The sequence below is a fragment of the Erpetoichthys calabaricus genome, chromosome 6, assembly GCF_900747795.2.
Source record: "Erpetoichthys calabaricus chromosome 6, fErpCal1.3, whole genome shotgun sequence".
Taxonomy (NCBI): Eukaryota; Metazoa; Chordata; class Cladistia; order Polypteriformes; family Polypteridae; genus Erpetoichthys; species Erpetoichthys calabaricus.
Window position 1 is genome coordinate 198,243,070 of NC_041399.2, and position 17,587 is coordinate 198,260,656.

A 17,587-nucleotide genomic window follows, 5' to 3' on the forward strand; every position below is an offset into this window, starting at 1 on the left:
TCTGATGAGACAAAGATTGAACTCTTTGGTGTGAATGCCAGGCGTCACATTTGGAGGAAACCAGGCACTGTTCATCTCCAGGCCAATACCATCCCTACAGTGAAGCATGGTGGTGGCAGCATCATGCTGTTGGGATGTTTTTCAGCGGCAGGGATTGGGAGACTAGTCAGGATAAAGGGAAAGATGACTGCAGCAATGTACAGAGACATCCTGGATGAAAACCTGCTCCAGAGCGCTCTTGACCTCAGACTGGGGCGACGGTTCATCTTTCAGCAAGACAACGACCCTAAGCACACAGCCAAGATATCAAAGGAGTGGCCTCAGGACAACTCTGTGAATGTCCTTGAGTGGCCCAGCCAGAGCCCAGACTTGAATCTGATTGAACATCTCTGGAGAGATCTTAAAATGGCTGTGCACCAACACTTCCCATCCAACCTGATGGAGCTTGAGAGGTGCTGCAAAGAGGAATGGGCGACACTGGCCAAGGATAGGTGTGCCAAGCTTGTGGCAACATATTCAACAAGACTTGAGGCTGGAATTGCTGCCAAAGGTGTATCGACAAAGTTTTAAGCAAAGGCTGTGAATACTTATGTACATGGGATTTCTCAGTTTTTTTTTATTTTTAATAAATTTTCAAAAATCTCAAATAAACCTTTTTCACGTTGTCATTATGGGGTGTTGTGTGTAGAATTCTGAGGAAAAAATGAATTTATTCCATTTTGGAATAAAGCTGTAACATAACAAAATGTGGAAAAAGTGATGCGCTGTGAATACTTTCCGGATGCACTGTATATGTGTATTTATGTATGTATATGCATACAGTCATCCCTCTCCACTTCGCGCTTCGACTTTCGCGGCTTCATTCTATCGCGTTTTTTTCTCATACATGCTTCTACAACGCTACGCATCGGAAGCATCTTTGCTCTTGTAAGTGTTTGCGATTTCTGAGAACTTTTATCTAAGCCCCGCGATGGCTCCTAAACATGCTGCTTTTTCTAAGCCTTCTGACGATGAAACTAAGCGCCGGTGGAAGATGCTTACCATCCAGGAGAAGGTGAAATTCTTGGATATGATCAAAGATGGCAAGAAAATCGTGGAGGTTACCCACCATTACGACTTGAATGAGTCTACTGTTCGCTCCATCCGTAAAGATGAAAAAAACAACCGTGAAACGGCTACTGTCTCTTTCAACAAGGAAGCAAAGCGCGTCGTGACAAGTCGTAATAAGTTCATAGTGAAAACGGAGTCTGCCCTAGCCATTTGGATCAGCGACAGCCGCAAGAAAAATATTCCGTTGGATTCGCTGGTCATGCGGGAGAAAGCGAGGCAGCTCTATCAGCGCATTACGGCGGACGAACCTCAACCAGAACCCTCTTCTGCAACGTTCATGAATTTCACGGCAAGCAAGGGTTGGTTCGAGAAGTTCCAGAAGAGGTATCATCTGAAGAGTGTCGTTCTCCATGGAGAAGCTGCCTCTGCTGACCAGCCTGCAGCAGAGGACTATGTGAACAACACGTTCCAGAAGATCCATGAGTAGGGTGAGTATCATCCAGAACAAGTGTTCAATATGGATGAAACAGGACTGTTCTGGAAAAGAATGCCTTCCCGGACATTCATTTTCAAGGATGAGGCCAAGGTCCGTGGCTTCAAGGCGTATAAGGATTGCGTGACTATCGTTATGTGTGGAAATGCTGAGGGATTTTTGCTCAAGCCTGCCCTTATCTACAAGGCCAAGAACCCTAGGGCCCAGAAGAATAAAAACAAGAACCTGCTGCCAGTGCATTGGATGCACAACAACAAGGGCTGGATCACGAAGCGGCTGTCATCGTACTGGTTCAACGAGTGCTTCATCCCCCAAGTCAAGCTGTATGTAAGAAGGGACTCAAGTTTAATGTCCTTCTCCTCATGGACAATGCTGGAGGTCATGCGCAAGACCTATCCTATGACGGTGTGCGGATCAAGTTCCTTCCTCCCAACACCACTTCGCTGATCCAGCCCATGGATCAAGGCGTTATTCACGCGTTCAAGGCCCTCTACACGTGAAACACCCTGCAGCACTTCGTCGAAGGCATGAACCTTGAGGAGAACTTCTTGCTGAAGGAGTACTGGCGGTAGTATACCATCGCGACTTGTCTGAAGAACATCCAGGCTGCGTTGAAGGACATAAAGACGGAGACTGTGAAGGCCAGCTGGAAGATATTGTGGCCTGAAATTGTCCATGACTACAGAGGATTCACCCCAGAGGATATAAGCAACTCGGCAGTGAATAAGGCAGTTAGGCTAGCCCGTATGCTGAGAGGAGAAGGTTTCGCGGATATGACCCGCAATGACGTGGATGAGCTGCTGGAGACACATTCGGATCCCTTAACTGACGAGGATCTGGTGGAGATGATTAAGTTTGCGAGTGAGGAGGAGGAAAAGCAGCCAGAGGTTCCTGGGGTTCAGGAGGAGGAAGTTGGCCTTACACTTGAGCGTCTCTTGCAAGTCGTGAGAACTATTAAGGTAGTACAGGACATGATTGACAAATGGGACCCACAAATGATGCGTGCATTGCAGTTCCGGAATGCACTTGATGGAGCGATAGAACCCTACAAAAGCCTCCTCACGCATATGAAAAGACAGCGCTAGCAACTGCCTATCATGATGTTCTTCAGCCTCGCACCCAGACACGCACCTGCTGAAGATACTGCACCACCTGAAGACTCTCCTACTGAGGTTGTGCCTTCAGCGGAGCAGTAACCTTGCTCTTCTTTGCTGTGCAGTACATCTCTTCATCTTCATCTCTTCATCGCTTCATCATCGAACAAGTTGCACTATTTTCATAGGTTAGTGGTTGTGTGTAAGAACTGCGTGTGTGTGTAATTAAATGTACAGTACAATAATAATATGATATTTGTAACGTCTAATGTCTTATTTTCTCTTATTTTGTCTAATATATTGGGTAATACGAGTGTAATAGTGACTAAAGGGTGTTATTTCATGTCCAGAGGGCTCTAATAATGTTAAAAAAAAAACCGTATTTAGAAGGTCGTAAACAGGTTTTCTATACTGTAACTGCGAAAATATTCGATTTATAAATAAAGATTCCTACTTCGCGGAAATTCATTTATCGCGGTAGAATCTGTCACGGAGTAACCGGGATAAACGAGGGACGACTGTATATGTACAGTATATATATGTATGTGTGTATATATATATATATATATATAATATACTGTATATCTCTATATATATATATATATATATACAGTCCTGATCAAAAGACCACTTGAAAAATGGCAAAAAATCATATTTTGCATGGTTGGATCTTAACAAGGTTCCAAGTAGAGCTTCAAGATGCAACAAGAAGAAATGGGAGTGAGACAAAACATTTGTTGAGCATGCAATTTAATGAAAACAACGATTAAACTGAAACAGGCTGTTTTACAGCTGATCAAAAGTATAGGACCACATGCCTTTAAAAGGCCAAATCTGTGCAAAGATGTGGATTCATTGTCATTTTCTGTCAGGTAGTCACACGTTCTGATGGCAAAGGCAAAAAAACTCTCCCTTTTTGAACATGGTCGGGTTGTTGAACTGCATAAGCAGGGTCTCTCACAGCGCGCCATCGCTGCTGAGGTGGGACGCAGTAAGACAGTAAGACAGTCATTTGGAATTTCTTAAATGATCCTGAGGGTTATGGAATAAAAAAAGTCAAGTGGAAGACCCAAAAAAATTTCACCAGCACTGAGCCGGAGGATCCAATTGGCTGTCCGTCAAGACACTGGACGATCCTCGACCCAAATTAAGGCCGTTACTGGTGCTGACTGCAGCCCCATAACCATCAGACGGCATCTGAGACTGAAGGGCTTCAAAAACAAAAAACGTCTTCAAAGACCTCGTCTCTTTGAACGCCACAGAACTGCTCGTTTGGACTTTGCAAGAGAGCACCAAACATGGGACATTCAAAGTTGGAGAAATTTTTATTCTCTGATGAGAAAAAATTTTACCTTGATGGTCCTGATGGTTTCCAACGTTACTGGCAGGACAAGCAGATCCCACCTGAGATATTTTCTACGCGCCACAGTGGAGGGGGCGCCATAATGGTCTGGGGTGCTTTTTCCTTCAGTGGAACAATGGAGCTTCAGGAAGTGCAGGGACGTCAAACGGCCGCTGGCTATGTCCAGATGTTGCAGAGAGCATTCCTCATGACTGAGGGCCCTCGTCTGTGTGGTAACGACTGGGTTTTTCAACGGGACAACGCTACAGTACACAATGCCCGCAGGACAAGGGACTTCTTCCAGGAGAATAACATCACTCTTTTGGCCCATCCTGCTTGTTCCCCTGATCTAAACCTTTGGGGATGGATGGCAAGGGAAGTTTACAAAAATGGACAACAGTTCCAGACAGTTGATGCCCTTCGTGCGGCCGTCTTCACCACTTGGAGAAATGTTCCCACTCACCTCATGGAAACGCTTGCATCAAGCATGCCGCAACGAATTTTTGAAGTGATCAACAATAACGGTGGAGCTACTCAGTACTGAGTTCATGTTTGAAAGTTTGATTTCTGTTTTGGGGGGGTTTACGGGTTTTTTTGGAGGTGTGGTCCTATACTTTTGATCAGCTGTAAAACAGCCTGTTTCAGTTTAATCGTTGTTTTCATTAAATTGCATGCTCAACAAATGTTTTGTCTCACTCCCATTTCTTCTTGTTGCATGTTGAAGCTCTACTTGGAACCTTGTTAAGATCCAACCATGCAAAATATGATTTTTTGCCATTTTTCAAGTGGTCTTAAACTTTTGATCAGGACTGTATATATATATATATATATATATATACTGTATATCTATATATATATATATATATATATATATATATATATATACTGTATATCTATATATATATATATATATATATATACACTGTATATCTATGTATATATACATATATACTGTATATATGTATATGTATATATATATATATATATATATATATATATATATACAGTATATATATATATATATATATATATATATATATATATATATATATACTGTATATGTATATACAGTATTTGCAAAAGTTTAAGGCAGGTGTGAAAAAATGCTGTAAACAAAGAATGCTTTCAGAAATATAAATAATGATTGTTTATTGTTATCAATTTACAAAATGCAAAGTCAGCGAACAAAAGAAAAATCTAAATCAAATCAATATTTGGTGTTACTACCTTTTGCCTTCAAAGCAGCATCAATTCTTATAGGTACACTTGCACAAAGTCAGGGATTTTGTAGGATTCTAGTCAGGTGTCTGATCAACCAATTATACCAAACAGGTGCTAATGATCATCAATGTCACACACAGGTTGAAACACAGTCATTAACTGAAACAGAAACAGCTGTGTAGGAGGCTTAAAACTGGGTGAGGAACAGCAAACTCTGCTACCAAGGTGAGGTTGTGGAAGACAGTTTCATGTCATGGCAAGATTGAGCACAGCAACAAGACACAAGGTAGTTATACTGCATCAGCAAGGTCTCTCCCAGATAAAGATTTCAAAGCAGACTGGGGTTTCAAGATGTATTGTTCAAGCTCTTTTGAAGAAGCACAAAGAAACAGGCAACATTGAGGATCGTAGACACAGTGGTTGGCCAATAAAACTTAGTTCAGCAGATGAAAGACACATCAAGCTTATTACCCTTCGAAATCTGAAGATGTCCAGCAGTGCCATCAGCTCAGAACTGGCAGAAACCAGTGGGACCCAGGTACACCCATCTACTGTCCGGAGAAGTCTGGCTAGAAGTGGTCTTCATGGAAGAGCTGCAGCCAAAAACCCGTACCTCCGACGTGGAAACAAGGCCAAGTGACTCAAGTATGCACGAAAACATAGGAACTGGGGTGCAGAAAAATGGCAGCAGAGTGCTCTGGACTGATGAGCCAAAATTTTAAATATTTGGCTGTAGCAGAAGGCAGTTTGTTCGTCGAAGGGCTGGAGAGTGGTACAATAATGAGTGTCTGCAGGCATTAATGAAGCATGGTGGAGGTTCCTTGAACGTTTGGGGCTGCATTTCTGCAAATGGAGTTGGAGATTTGGTCAGGATTAATGGTGTTCTCAATGTTGAGAAATATAGGCAGATACTTATCCATCATGCAGTATCATCAGGGAGACGTATGATTGGCCCCAAATTTATTCTGCAGCAGGACAACGACCCCAAACATACAGCCGTAGTCATTAAGAACTATCTTCAGCGTAAAGAAGAACAAGAAGTCCTGGAAGTGATGGTATGGCCCCCACAGAGCCCTGATCTCAATATCATCAAGTGTGTCTGGGATTACATGAAGAGACAGAAGGATGTGAGGAAGCCTACATCCACAGAAGATCTGTGGTTAGTTCTCCAAGATGTTTGGAACAACCTACCAGCCGAGTTCCTACAAAAACTGTGTGCAAGTGTACCTAGAAGAATTGATGCTGATTTGAAGGCAAAGGGTGGTCACACCAAATATTGATTTGATTTGGATTTCTCTTTTGTTCATTCACTGCATTGTGTTGATTGATGAAAATAAATGATTAACACTTCCATTTTTGAAAGCATTCTTTGTTTACAGCATTTTTTCCCACCTGCCTAAAACTTTTGCACAGTACTGTGTGTATGTATATATATATATATGTATATATATATATATATATATATATATATGTATGTATGTATGTATGTATGTATGTATGTATGTATGTATGTATGTATGTATGTATGTGTGTGTGTGTGTGTGTGTGTGTGTGTGTGTGTGTGTGTGTGTGTGTGTGTGTATGTATATATGTATATGTCTATATATACAGTCTGTATATGTACTGTATATGTATGTATGTGTGTGTGTATATATTTAATATATATAAACTAAATTTCAGTTGTGTTCTGGTAAAGTTTCCACAGTGCTAGACTTGACTGTTTTATAAGGTACTTCCTGAAGCATATACTTTGCATGATATTCTATTAGCACATCTTCACTTACTCACAGAATGAGCAGTGGATCATTAGAGAACTGTTAAGCAACAGCAGTATGATTAATTTTAACAGGCTACTATTAATTAAAATGTACACGCGGCTATGGGAATGGCCTGTTCTGCCTTGTGTTTAATGCACAAAGCTTCTCTGTAGTACCAATTGCTTTTGTGCTATAGAGCAGAGGCAGTTTCAAAGAAGATTTATGAAAGGAGGGAACTTTAAATAATTCTAAGTTTACACAGTAATAATTTTTTAAAAATAGAACACGAATACCTGTATATTTGATAAACACTATGCCTAGTGGTGTTCTCCGTCTTTACTTTCTTTAATTTTATGTTCCCAAAAAGCAATGAGTAAGTTGCAGTGTGACATCTAAGCTTTTGCTCTGTTGTGAACATGGTGTTATTTTCAGTGCCTTTCATACTACTCTATTCCAGAGGCTCTTTACAGTTAGTCTGATAGTAAGTGATAAGAAATGTTTATAATAATTCTATTTACAGTAACTATACGTTCTTCAAGAATATGACAACTTCTTTTATTCCCGCCGTAGGTTCCAACAACTCGAAACACAGTAAAAAGTCCAGAGAAGCCATCAACAGTTTCAAAGACAACTTCAACTCCCCCTGCAAAGGCTTCAGTGCCAAAGAGTAGCCCTGGAGTGCCTGCAACACCTAAGTCGAGTAGTGCTACCCGTACTTCTGCCCAGAAAAATGCCACCACCACACAGAGGCCTACCTGTGAGTCAACAGTAAAATGTTTACTTAATAAAATGTTTCACTAGTAGTGAAGAAGGTTGAATTAATACTGCCCTTGTTATAAAGCAAGTAATACAGTGTATCTAGTATAGGAAACTTAACCCAGCCACAGGGGATGCACAAACAAGTGTGTTTCTTCATGCTGGTCCCAAGCCCAGATAAATGGCGAGGGTTACGTCAGAAAGGGCTTCCACTGTAAAATTTTACCATATCAATATGCAGACAACAATACAGATTTCCAAACCAGATCAATGGATGCCCGGGTTAACAACAGCCATCACCAGAATTGTTAGCCAACAGGGTGCTGGCAGAAATTGGGCTACTGTTGGCCGCAGAAGGAGAAGAAGAGGGAGGCAGGAGGAGAGGAGTAATGTGAAGAGAGTGGAAGTAGGGGTAAGAACTTTGAATGTTGGCAGTATGAAGGGTAAGGCTGATGTGATGGAGAGAAGGAAGGTTTGATATATTGTGCTTGCAAGAGACTACATAGAAAGGAAGTAAGGCCAGGTGGATCGGAGGTGGATTCAAATTGTTCTATCATGGTGTAAATGGGAGAAGAAATGGGGTAGGGGTTATCCTGAAAGAACAGTATGTCAGGAGTGTTTTGGAGGTGAAAAAGAGTGTTGGACAGAGCAGTGATTATAAGGCTGGAAATTGAAAGTATGATGATGAATGTTTTTAGTGCATATGCCCTGCAAGTTGGATGTGTGATGGATGAGGATGATGATTTCTGGAGTGAGTTGATTAAAGTGGTAGAGTGTGTAACTATGGGGAGAGCGAGTGGTGATTGAAGCGGATTTCAGTGGACCTGTTGGTGAAGGGAACAGAGGAGATGAAGAGGGTGATGGATAGGTATGGTTTCAAGGAGAGGAATGCAGAAGGTCAGATAGTAGTGGATTTTGCGAAAAGGATGGACATGGCTGTGGTGAATACATATTTTAAGAAGAGAGAAGAACATAGGATGACGTACAAGTGTGGAGGAAGGTGCACAGAGGTAGATTATATCTTATGCAGGAGGGTCGGTCTAAAGGAGATTGTAGACCGCAAAGTGATGACAGGGGAAAGCATAGTTAGGCAGCATAAGATGGTGGCCTGTAGGATGACACTGGAGATAAAGAAGAGGAGAGTGAGGGCAGAGCCAAGGATCAAATGGTGGAAGTTGAAAAAGGAAGACTACAAGGTTGAGTTCAGGGACGAGGTGAGACAGGCATTGGGTGGCAATGAAGAGTTACCAGACAGCTGGGCCACTACAGCAGAAGTAGTAAGGGTGGCAGTAAGAAAGAAGGGTGCTTGGCATGATATCTGTACAGAAGAGGAAGGAAAAGGAAACATTGTGTTGGAATGGGAAAGTACAGGAGAGTATACAGAGGAAGAGGTTGGCAAAGAAGTAAAGTGGCAAAGGCTAAAGAAAAGTGGTATGATTGGCTAGACAGAGGGACTGAGCTGGGAAAGACGTGCAGCAAAAATAAAGGTTTTATCCAGAAGTAGTGATCCATTTGGCATAGAAAGTAACCATCAGATCAGAATACTTGGGTATCAGCAATTGAAGATATGGCGGGATCATGCTGACCTTGGAATGTTTCTATTGCTACATCATACTTGCTTCAATAATGTGTTTGTCACCAGTATTGAGGTAGTAAGTGAATTAGTTTTGATCCAGGTAGTCATTTGCATTTGTTTAGTTATTGTAGATGTTCAGGCTGATGTATTGCTGCCCATGTTTGTAATATAGATATAATAACACGACCAGGTAAGTGACTGTAGTTATAAATGACTTTGACTCTTACATTTGGAGAATCTACCAGGACAGCCACTCATTAGGAATAACTCATTAAATCATTTTGCAGTGACTTGTGAAACTAGAACCCTGCTCATAGTCTCTATTTAATAATAAGAGAATACACAAAGGAATTTCAAAGAGACTGTATGGTACAATGCTGGAGCACCTACTTTAAGATGAGGCTTTCTTTTACTTAATGCCGCCTAGAACTTGTGTGACAGCACTCTGAAAGACTTTACTAAGCAACATTATAATAGAAATGGAGTCATGGCAGGCAGCATTTGACAGGTGGCGTTTACTACCTGTTTTACTCCATATTAGATAGCTACAGCTTTTTGTGGCATGGGATTTCTGGATAAATAAACAATTCTTTGTTCCAATTTTTGTAATTATTTTGCAGTTATGTAACTCTTGTTTTATAAGACAGATGTCTTGCAAATTAGACTACTGCTTTTAGAAGTAGCATTGCATAGCTGCACTTGGGTCCTAATCTGTGGATCCTAAGTTGATCTGTCATGTGGTGGGTGCGGCAAAGCGCTGTATCAGCGCGTGCTCCTAACCTCCTCCTCATTGTACCATGAAATTGTGATTGATATTTTATTGAAATAAGCAATACACACAGTAAAACTTTGCTTTATGAAAATTAAATAATCTTATAGTAAAGATGATTTTTTAGCCCAGCTGAATTAAAGAGCATCTGCCAGTTGAGTCAAATGCAAATGTTGCAACAATCATATTAGGAATAATTAAAAATGCATCTTTTACATTTTTTTTTCTTTATTTTTAGCCATAAAAACTGAATCTAAAGTAACAGATGTGAAGAAAGCAAGTCCAGCAAAATCTCCTTCAGGTATATTTTTATTTCTAAATATATCGAATTTTAAATACGGTTTACCATTTATTGTGATAGAATTGGATACATCATTGATGTTTTGTTCTCAGCAATACATTTGCTACTTTTAAAAAAAAAAAAAAAAGTTTTACTGTGTGAAAGAGAGTCTAAAGGAGAAAAGTTGTCAAGGAAAAATTTAGATTTATTCAGTCAGCATCATTATATTTTTTTGTTTGTTTTTAGGTTTGTTTGCATATAATGTGACCTGCTGCGGTCCCCATATTTGACAAGACTGCTGAACTTTCATTGGACTATTTTGGCCACAGCACGCTGTACACATTTTTTAAATTTAAAAATCTCCTTATTTAAAAGCATTAACAAATTTGTGAAATCATCTGTCTTAAAACAGAGAAACAATCTGAGCAACTTCAACTACAAATTAGTTTACTATTTTAATTTTAGCTTGAGCGAGGTTAGTTCAACTTATATATTTTTTATTTTTTGATGGCAAAGCAGTGAAACAATTTCGGTCTTGCTCACTGAAGCAAGTTCACCTCGGTGCTGGACACGGGATGGGGTGGGGGTAAGATGTTGGCAGGATTGAATGACCAAGTATATAAGAAATTAATAATGTTAGATGTGAATTAATTTATCGCTATGATGTACTATTAATGATATTCTGTATTTATTCAACATGACAGTACTGATATTGTTTATTTGTTCATCACCATTCTAAGTAAGTACAGTCTTTTAATGTGCGAATGTAGGGCGAGATCATGTTATATGCTAACAACTTGAGTTCTGCCTCTGCCTTGTCTCTGTGGCTGTGTTGCGTCTTTCTTGGACCTCAGTCACAGCAGCTATGTTCTCCTGCTCCTTTAAATCTAAATGGTTAAGTGACATGGTGTTAAATGTCCATATTAGGAAAGATGATAACAGCTTATTTAGATATTTATGAAAGATGTCTCAGTGACTCTTTAAGCTACAGTGACAAAATGTTACCCAGAATTTCTGTTACACTTAAACAACCTCCCAGCTACATTATCTAAAGATTAGAATGATCCAGTATTTGTCTGACATTGTAATTAATCAGCAAAGCATCACAATGATCCACCATCTGTTATGTTCAGATGCAGCCAACAATTTTAGTTTGAGACTTCAGCACAGATTTTAAGTCTGCATTGGGTCCTTCTTTGAAAAATACTATGCCTAAGAAATTCAAACCACAATTAGCCACATACTCTTCACATCAAACAAACCCTAACAATGACACATCACTTACAGTAAGTTTGAATCTGCTGTCTGTGAAAGCAACTTCAGCCACATGATATTGTAAAATAATATTTAAAAACATTATAAACCGTACACTACTATTACATGCAATTATATTCTATTATCACTATTATTTTTGATGTCACTGTTACAAAAATATGTTGTGAACAAAATAGTGATAATGAACTGTTTCATGAAGTGATTAGAAAATTTTCAAAGCAGCAAATCAAGTCACTAAATACACCTGAATATTACATAATGCATTTATTTTCTTAGTTGTAAACATTTGTGAAGCAAATCAAAATGAGAAAGGTGACCTTCAAATAAAATGTGTTATGGTTAAGTTACTTGGAAGTTGGTTTCCTTTAATACCAGGATTTTCACCAGTTTAAGAGCTTGGTTTGATATTCATTTTGAATAGGCTTTTAGCTCTATGGCTGCTACTCCTCAGAAATCTCTGCCATATCCATTCATGATGCACTTCAAATGTCTATACCTGTAGCCATTTTAATTGTCTATATCTGAAATTATATTCTCTTATTTGAATATTTTGTGTAAGGTATTGTCATCTTGTGTTCTGTACTTACTGTATGTACGCATAGGTTTTTATTGTATTTCATCTTGTTACTTTGAAATATATTCTTTGCTGTCAAAATCACCTCATAATAGCATACTCTATGAATGGTGCTAAATAAAATGAAAAACAGTTAATTAGGTTAGTTAATTAATATTTTCATTTTTTTAATATTTAGCAGGTACAAGCAGGACAAGGATGACTCCAGTCAGTTCCAAGAGTAATGCAACAACACCTAGTACTCCTGGAACAAACACCTCCAAATCTGTTACACCCACTTCTGCTGAAAAGAAGACTCCTTTGGCCCGAACTGTTCCTAAAACTAGTCCAGCCCCTAAGACCACACCCCGGCCAAACAGCACAACTCCCACACCAGATGTCAAGAATGTTAAGTCCAAAATAGGATCTACTGACAATATTAAACATCAGCCTGGAGGAGGCAAGGTAGGACAAGAACTGTGCAACATTAGTTTTTAGTCTTCACTCTTTAAAGAGTAAACATTGCTAGAATTGTAGAATGATGACACTTTTCATACCTGACTGTGAAAAAGAAGCCTTCATTTTTGTCTGATTTATAGTCTGCCTGCGTTTTATTTTCTTGCCATGTAGCCAAATAGTGTACTTTCCTTTCTGGATAATGCATAAAGCAACATCTTCACTTAATAAGTTACTTTATTGATGTCTCACCTTTTTTGATTTTGTATATTTTCAACGCAATATATTTTTTATTTTACTTTTTTCCTTTTATGTTTATTTTTGCAACTTTTAATCTACTGAAATAAGAGCAGTTAAGTTCAAGATACAAAGATTTTAGCTGATAGTTTCATTTTACTAATTAAAATAAGTAAGCATTATCAGAATTTGACAGGTAATAGCCAAAGCATTGAGCTTTAAGCCCAGTTTCATGTCTTGCCTATCAGAGCAAGATACTTAACTATGTGTATCTAAAACAAAAACTAACAACTCTGTCTACATTATCCTGATGTTGTAAGTTCTAATGGATAAATTTGTTATTAAAATATACATTAGTAATAATAAATAATTCTTTGGTTTTTGCAGACCTAACATTTTGCTTAAAAGCATAATTTCAAGTTTACTGGGGTAGTATACAAATAGTGGCAATGGCTACCATAAAGAAGCAATGTGTTAATCCTAAAGACCAGACATTTATTTAGATTTTTTGATATTCAGTAGTACAGTACATGGCTGCTACATAATTCTGTTACCCTTTAGTAACACAATTGAGTACCTGTTGTAGTTTGGATAGAAAATAAATTCAACAACTATTTTCTGATTGTTTAATACAAACTGTTCCTTTGCCACGAAACCACCTTATTGTTTCCTTATCCAGGCAACCGTGACAGACAAGAGTCGGGAGTCTAAAGGGCCTAAGAAAGATGATCCACTAACAGTAAATCAAATCTCTAAAAATTCCATAGTGAAAAATCAAAGCTCCCCAAAGCAGAGTATTGGGAAAGTGAGTGGATTTATTCATCATTTGTCTCATTTTCTACCCTCTTTTCCTATCTTTTTTTAAGGCCAACAAATCTCCTTTTTAACTACAAACTATTTTCCACTAAAATTGCCGTACCCACAGTAAACATGTTTGCAGGTTACTACTGTTTATACAAATCATGTTTGTTAATCTGATATACTTTTCACTCATTAGTTATCCTCTATTCAGTTTCTTTCTTAATAATCAGCAAACTTGAGGACTCTGTCTTTCATGAATCTGAAAGCTTTGGTGTAAGTGGAGACCTCAGTTTATCAGTTGGCTCTTGTTTCCTCCTGTACTCTTTTCTTCTGTCTTTTTCAGTATGTCCTCTGCCCTCTCTTTTTTTTCTACCTACATGTTAGATCAGTCCTCAGATTCACTTACCACTCTGCTTTAGAAGAGATTTGCTCTTCATGAAATTTAAATATCTGCATGTGAGCTTTGAAAAATAATGTGCGCTTATCCACTTTCCAAGTCAAGCAAATGGGGAATAATGGTCATGTAAATTTAATAGTTTGATGTTAATATAGAGGTAATAAGCAGTTTTTATTGAAGGAACAATTTTATACTATAGTTTTAGGGCACAAGAAAACTGTATATTTTTGTAGTCAGATTTCGTTTATTAAGCAGAACTTAATTATTTTTAGTTTCAGGCTGTACTCTTGGTCTCATTTGTTTTGCCTCTCTTAATGTGAGTAGTGCAACAAGGGCTGCAATGTTGCTTATGACTGCAGCACTTTACACATACTGTACATCTGATGTACAGTAGCTTAAATAGCAGCAATAACAGCTACACAAGGTTTAATTGTGATTATCTTTGTTTAACAACTTTGTCTGACTGGGAGATGGAAATGTAGGGGTGATTTCAACAGTTGTGGGAAACACTAGGGTGTGACCTGCTCTTTTTATATCATCCACTTTCATGAACTTTTTTGATTCCCCCCCGGCATTCTTTCTTTTATTACATAGCCACAAATCTCCTTCGTCAGTTTATTTTCATATAGTCAATTTATCTTATGCACCATTTTTTTTATCTCAATTTTTCACTCATCTTCTTTTGTCAAAGTAAAGCTATATGTGTTTCATTTGTTGTTGTTTTTATCCCTTCTCATTCTTTTACAACTTGGTTTCATGACTTAATATCAATTCTCACATTTCCCTCTCATGCAGCACCTAGTTCCTTGTACAACTTGCATAATATTTTTCTTTTAATTGCTAGAGAAGTTGCCCTAGAATTCAACTGGGGAGCAACTTAAATGGTGGTAAGTATAATGGTATACAAGAGTCTGAGACCAGGCCTGTGGAGTTATAGTGGATCTTGAGACTTCTAAGTGCAGCTGACAGCTGTTTTGAGGATTTCTTTTTTGACATGTTCTTAAACAAGCAGTGGGTAGTCGTGTATATTTTTTTCTCAGAGTGACAAAAACAACCAAAAAAAAAAAAGATAAACAACAGATCATTTGCACTTCAAATATTTTAATAGTTTTTACAATGTTTTGACTTTTTGAAATTCTGATGTAATATAGTAGATGATGAATTATGTAAATCACAGCCGTCAAATGCAAAATCAATAAAAGGGAACTTTCTGAGTAAAAGACTCCCTTTTTGTATCCTCGGGCATGTCTTGTAGGCATTCGTCTGTTAAACCCCATATTATTAAAAAAAAAAAAAACCTGACAAATAGCTTTATAGTTGTAATTATGAAAAAAAGAATGTGGATAGATCAGACATCGTGGAACACAGCAGGGGTTAGGATGTAACACTGTTAATTTAATCTCTAAAAGCCACCCATGAATGTACTGTAATGACATTTTTGTAAAGTGGGAATTGGGTGGAGGAGTGGGTAATTATAACTTGAATGAATGCCCTTCACTGAGAGTTTAAATTCCTCCATATGTTGTTTATAAATGCATTAATCCTTAAGGACAGAGGTGTACCATAAGACCAAAAAGAATGAGCTTAACTTCTGATTTTATGTATAACAACATTTTTAATAGCATAATGTATAAACTGGAGAGGTATTCCTTACATAAATGAGCTGTAAAAATTACAGTGCCTATAGTACTCGGACCCAGGACATCTAGTGGCTTCTTCTCAGACACAACACATTGAATTGGATACTTAGAATTAGAATAATTTACCAGGAAGGTGGCACTGTAGTTACTACTGCTGCCTCAACAATTCAGCCTCCTAGATTTGACCTGTGTGTCCTGTGAGTATACGCGAGTGGCCCTAAATAACAAGTGCTGTGTCCAAGGATAATTCCTACTTTGCATGCAATGCTGTCGGGATGATTACTGACATACTGCTATTGATTACAAAGGTACTTTACATTATGTGCTTTCCATATTTAAAACACAAAAATGTTACTACTTAGAAATGAAACTATGTAGATTTGAAGTGTGTAGGTTTTATAAAATGTATACATGCAGGACTGACCTACCCAATTAAACATAAATGTATCTAAAAGCATTTAACTTAAAAGGCCTCTTTTAAAATATCTGCTGCGTTACAAGCACAACAGTTTTAACTAGGGAATATGATATTATTGAAATTATTGAATCATGGCTAAATTTAAGTGATGGGAAGGAATACGATATCAGTGAGTATACTGAATGTCCTTCAGACTCAAACGACTGGCACAGAGGAAGGAAACATTGGAATCACCGCAGGCAATATTAGTGAGCAAGAAATCCAGGGATTTAGTGATTGAAGTTGTTACAAGTGAACAAATTCTGATATTTTATACAATAGCATATTATTTAATCATACAGTGCAATATATCTGATAAATAAGATGTGACCATGAAGCATTTCATCTTTCCATATATGAATATTTTGGATAGTAAACTGAAACAATGCACATGGAAAATGACAATTTCCTTGACTAGTTTGTCTTATACCCAACACAGGGTAACCCTATCTTTATCTTGCCTTTACTAATAAAAACAGAGTTAACAAAGTTAAAGTAATTGATGTTTTGTGGAAATGCAATCACGACACGGCTGAATTTGAAATGTCTTTGTAAACATGCAAATGTACATAAAAAAAGCCTTCCAGTGTTGTTCAAAATTTTGGAAACTACAAATAAATCAGAAGCCTGTTTCTATGAAAATAATGTATCATATAACAGCTAGCATGGATTACTGCCAAACCAATGTGTTATGTTTTTTAACCAAGCAACTATAATAATAGACAAATACAATGCCTACAAAAAGTATTCACCTCTTGGAAGTTTTCACATTTTATTGTTACACAATATAAATTTCAGTGGATTTAATTTGGCTTTTTTGACACTAATCAATAAAAAAAGGATTACGTAATGTCAACCTGAAAACATATGTTTGCAAAGTGATCTAAATCAATTATAGTTCCAAAACACAGAATAATTGATTGCAGTATTTCCACCTTGAAGTCAGTATTTAGTAAATGCACCTTTGGCAGCCATGACATCCTTGAGTCAGTGTGCACATGTTTCTATCATCAAGTGGCATCCTGTGCTATAAAATATCAAGTCAGGTTGGATGTTACACATTTAATCTGTTGTCCACATACTACCTTTTTTTAAGACCTGTTTAATGTGTTCAGACAATAATGGGTGATTTTTATCTCAGTTTTTTGTGTATGAACTGTGCCCTTTCTGCTTTCTCTTTGATCACATCATTTGTACACATAAATAGAGACTCCAATTTCTGCGAAGGGCTTTGTTTTCAAGTCTTACATTCATTTGAAGGCTGCAGTTTTAAGCAGCAGAGCAGAGGCCATAAAAATGTTATGCTTTCAAAAATATTGTGAGCAAAAAACAAAAATACTAATAAAATCTAGAAAAGCATATTTGGTATAAATGTATATACAGCACCCAGAATTTTTTTGAATATATACTTATTTTTTACTAGCTGTCCCCTG

At 37.9% G+C, this 17,587-nt stretch overlaps 2 protein-coding genes across 9 annotated transcripts in view; one reads left to right on the plus strand and one right to left on the minus strand.

Annotated features, from left to right (window-relative positions):
* The window catches only part of LOC114653992 (alanine aminotransferase 2-like), a 493,749-nt gene that overhangs the window by 349,304 nt on the left and 126,858 nt on the right, over window positions 1-17,587 (minus strand). The gene's annotated exons all lie outside the window — the stretch shown is intronic.
* The window catches only part of LOC114653784 (microtubule-associated protein 4), a 212,199-nt gene that overhangs the window by 160,512 nt on the left and 34,100 nt on the right, over window positions 1-17,587 (plus strand). For 5 of the 8 annotated variants that reach the window (XM_051928943.1, XM_051928947.1, XM_051928945.1 and 2 more), the window contains 4 exons: window positions 7,528-7,714; window positions 10,297-10,359; window positions 12,366-12,631; window positions 13,539-13,664. In XM_051928943.1, the coding sequence (XP_051784903.1) occupies window positions 7,528-7,714; window positions 10,297-10,359; window positions 12,366-12,631; window positions 13,539-13,664 (642 nt within the window). The remainder of the gene's footprint in view (window positions 1-7,527; window positions 7,715-10,296; window positions 10,360-12,365; window positions 12,632-13,538; window positions 13,665-17,587) is intronic. The other 3 variants (XM_051928948.1, XM_051928949.1, XM_051928946.1) reach the window with 2 other exon arrangements.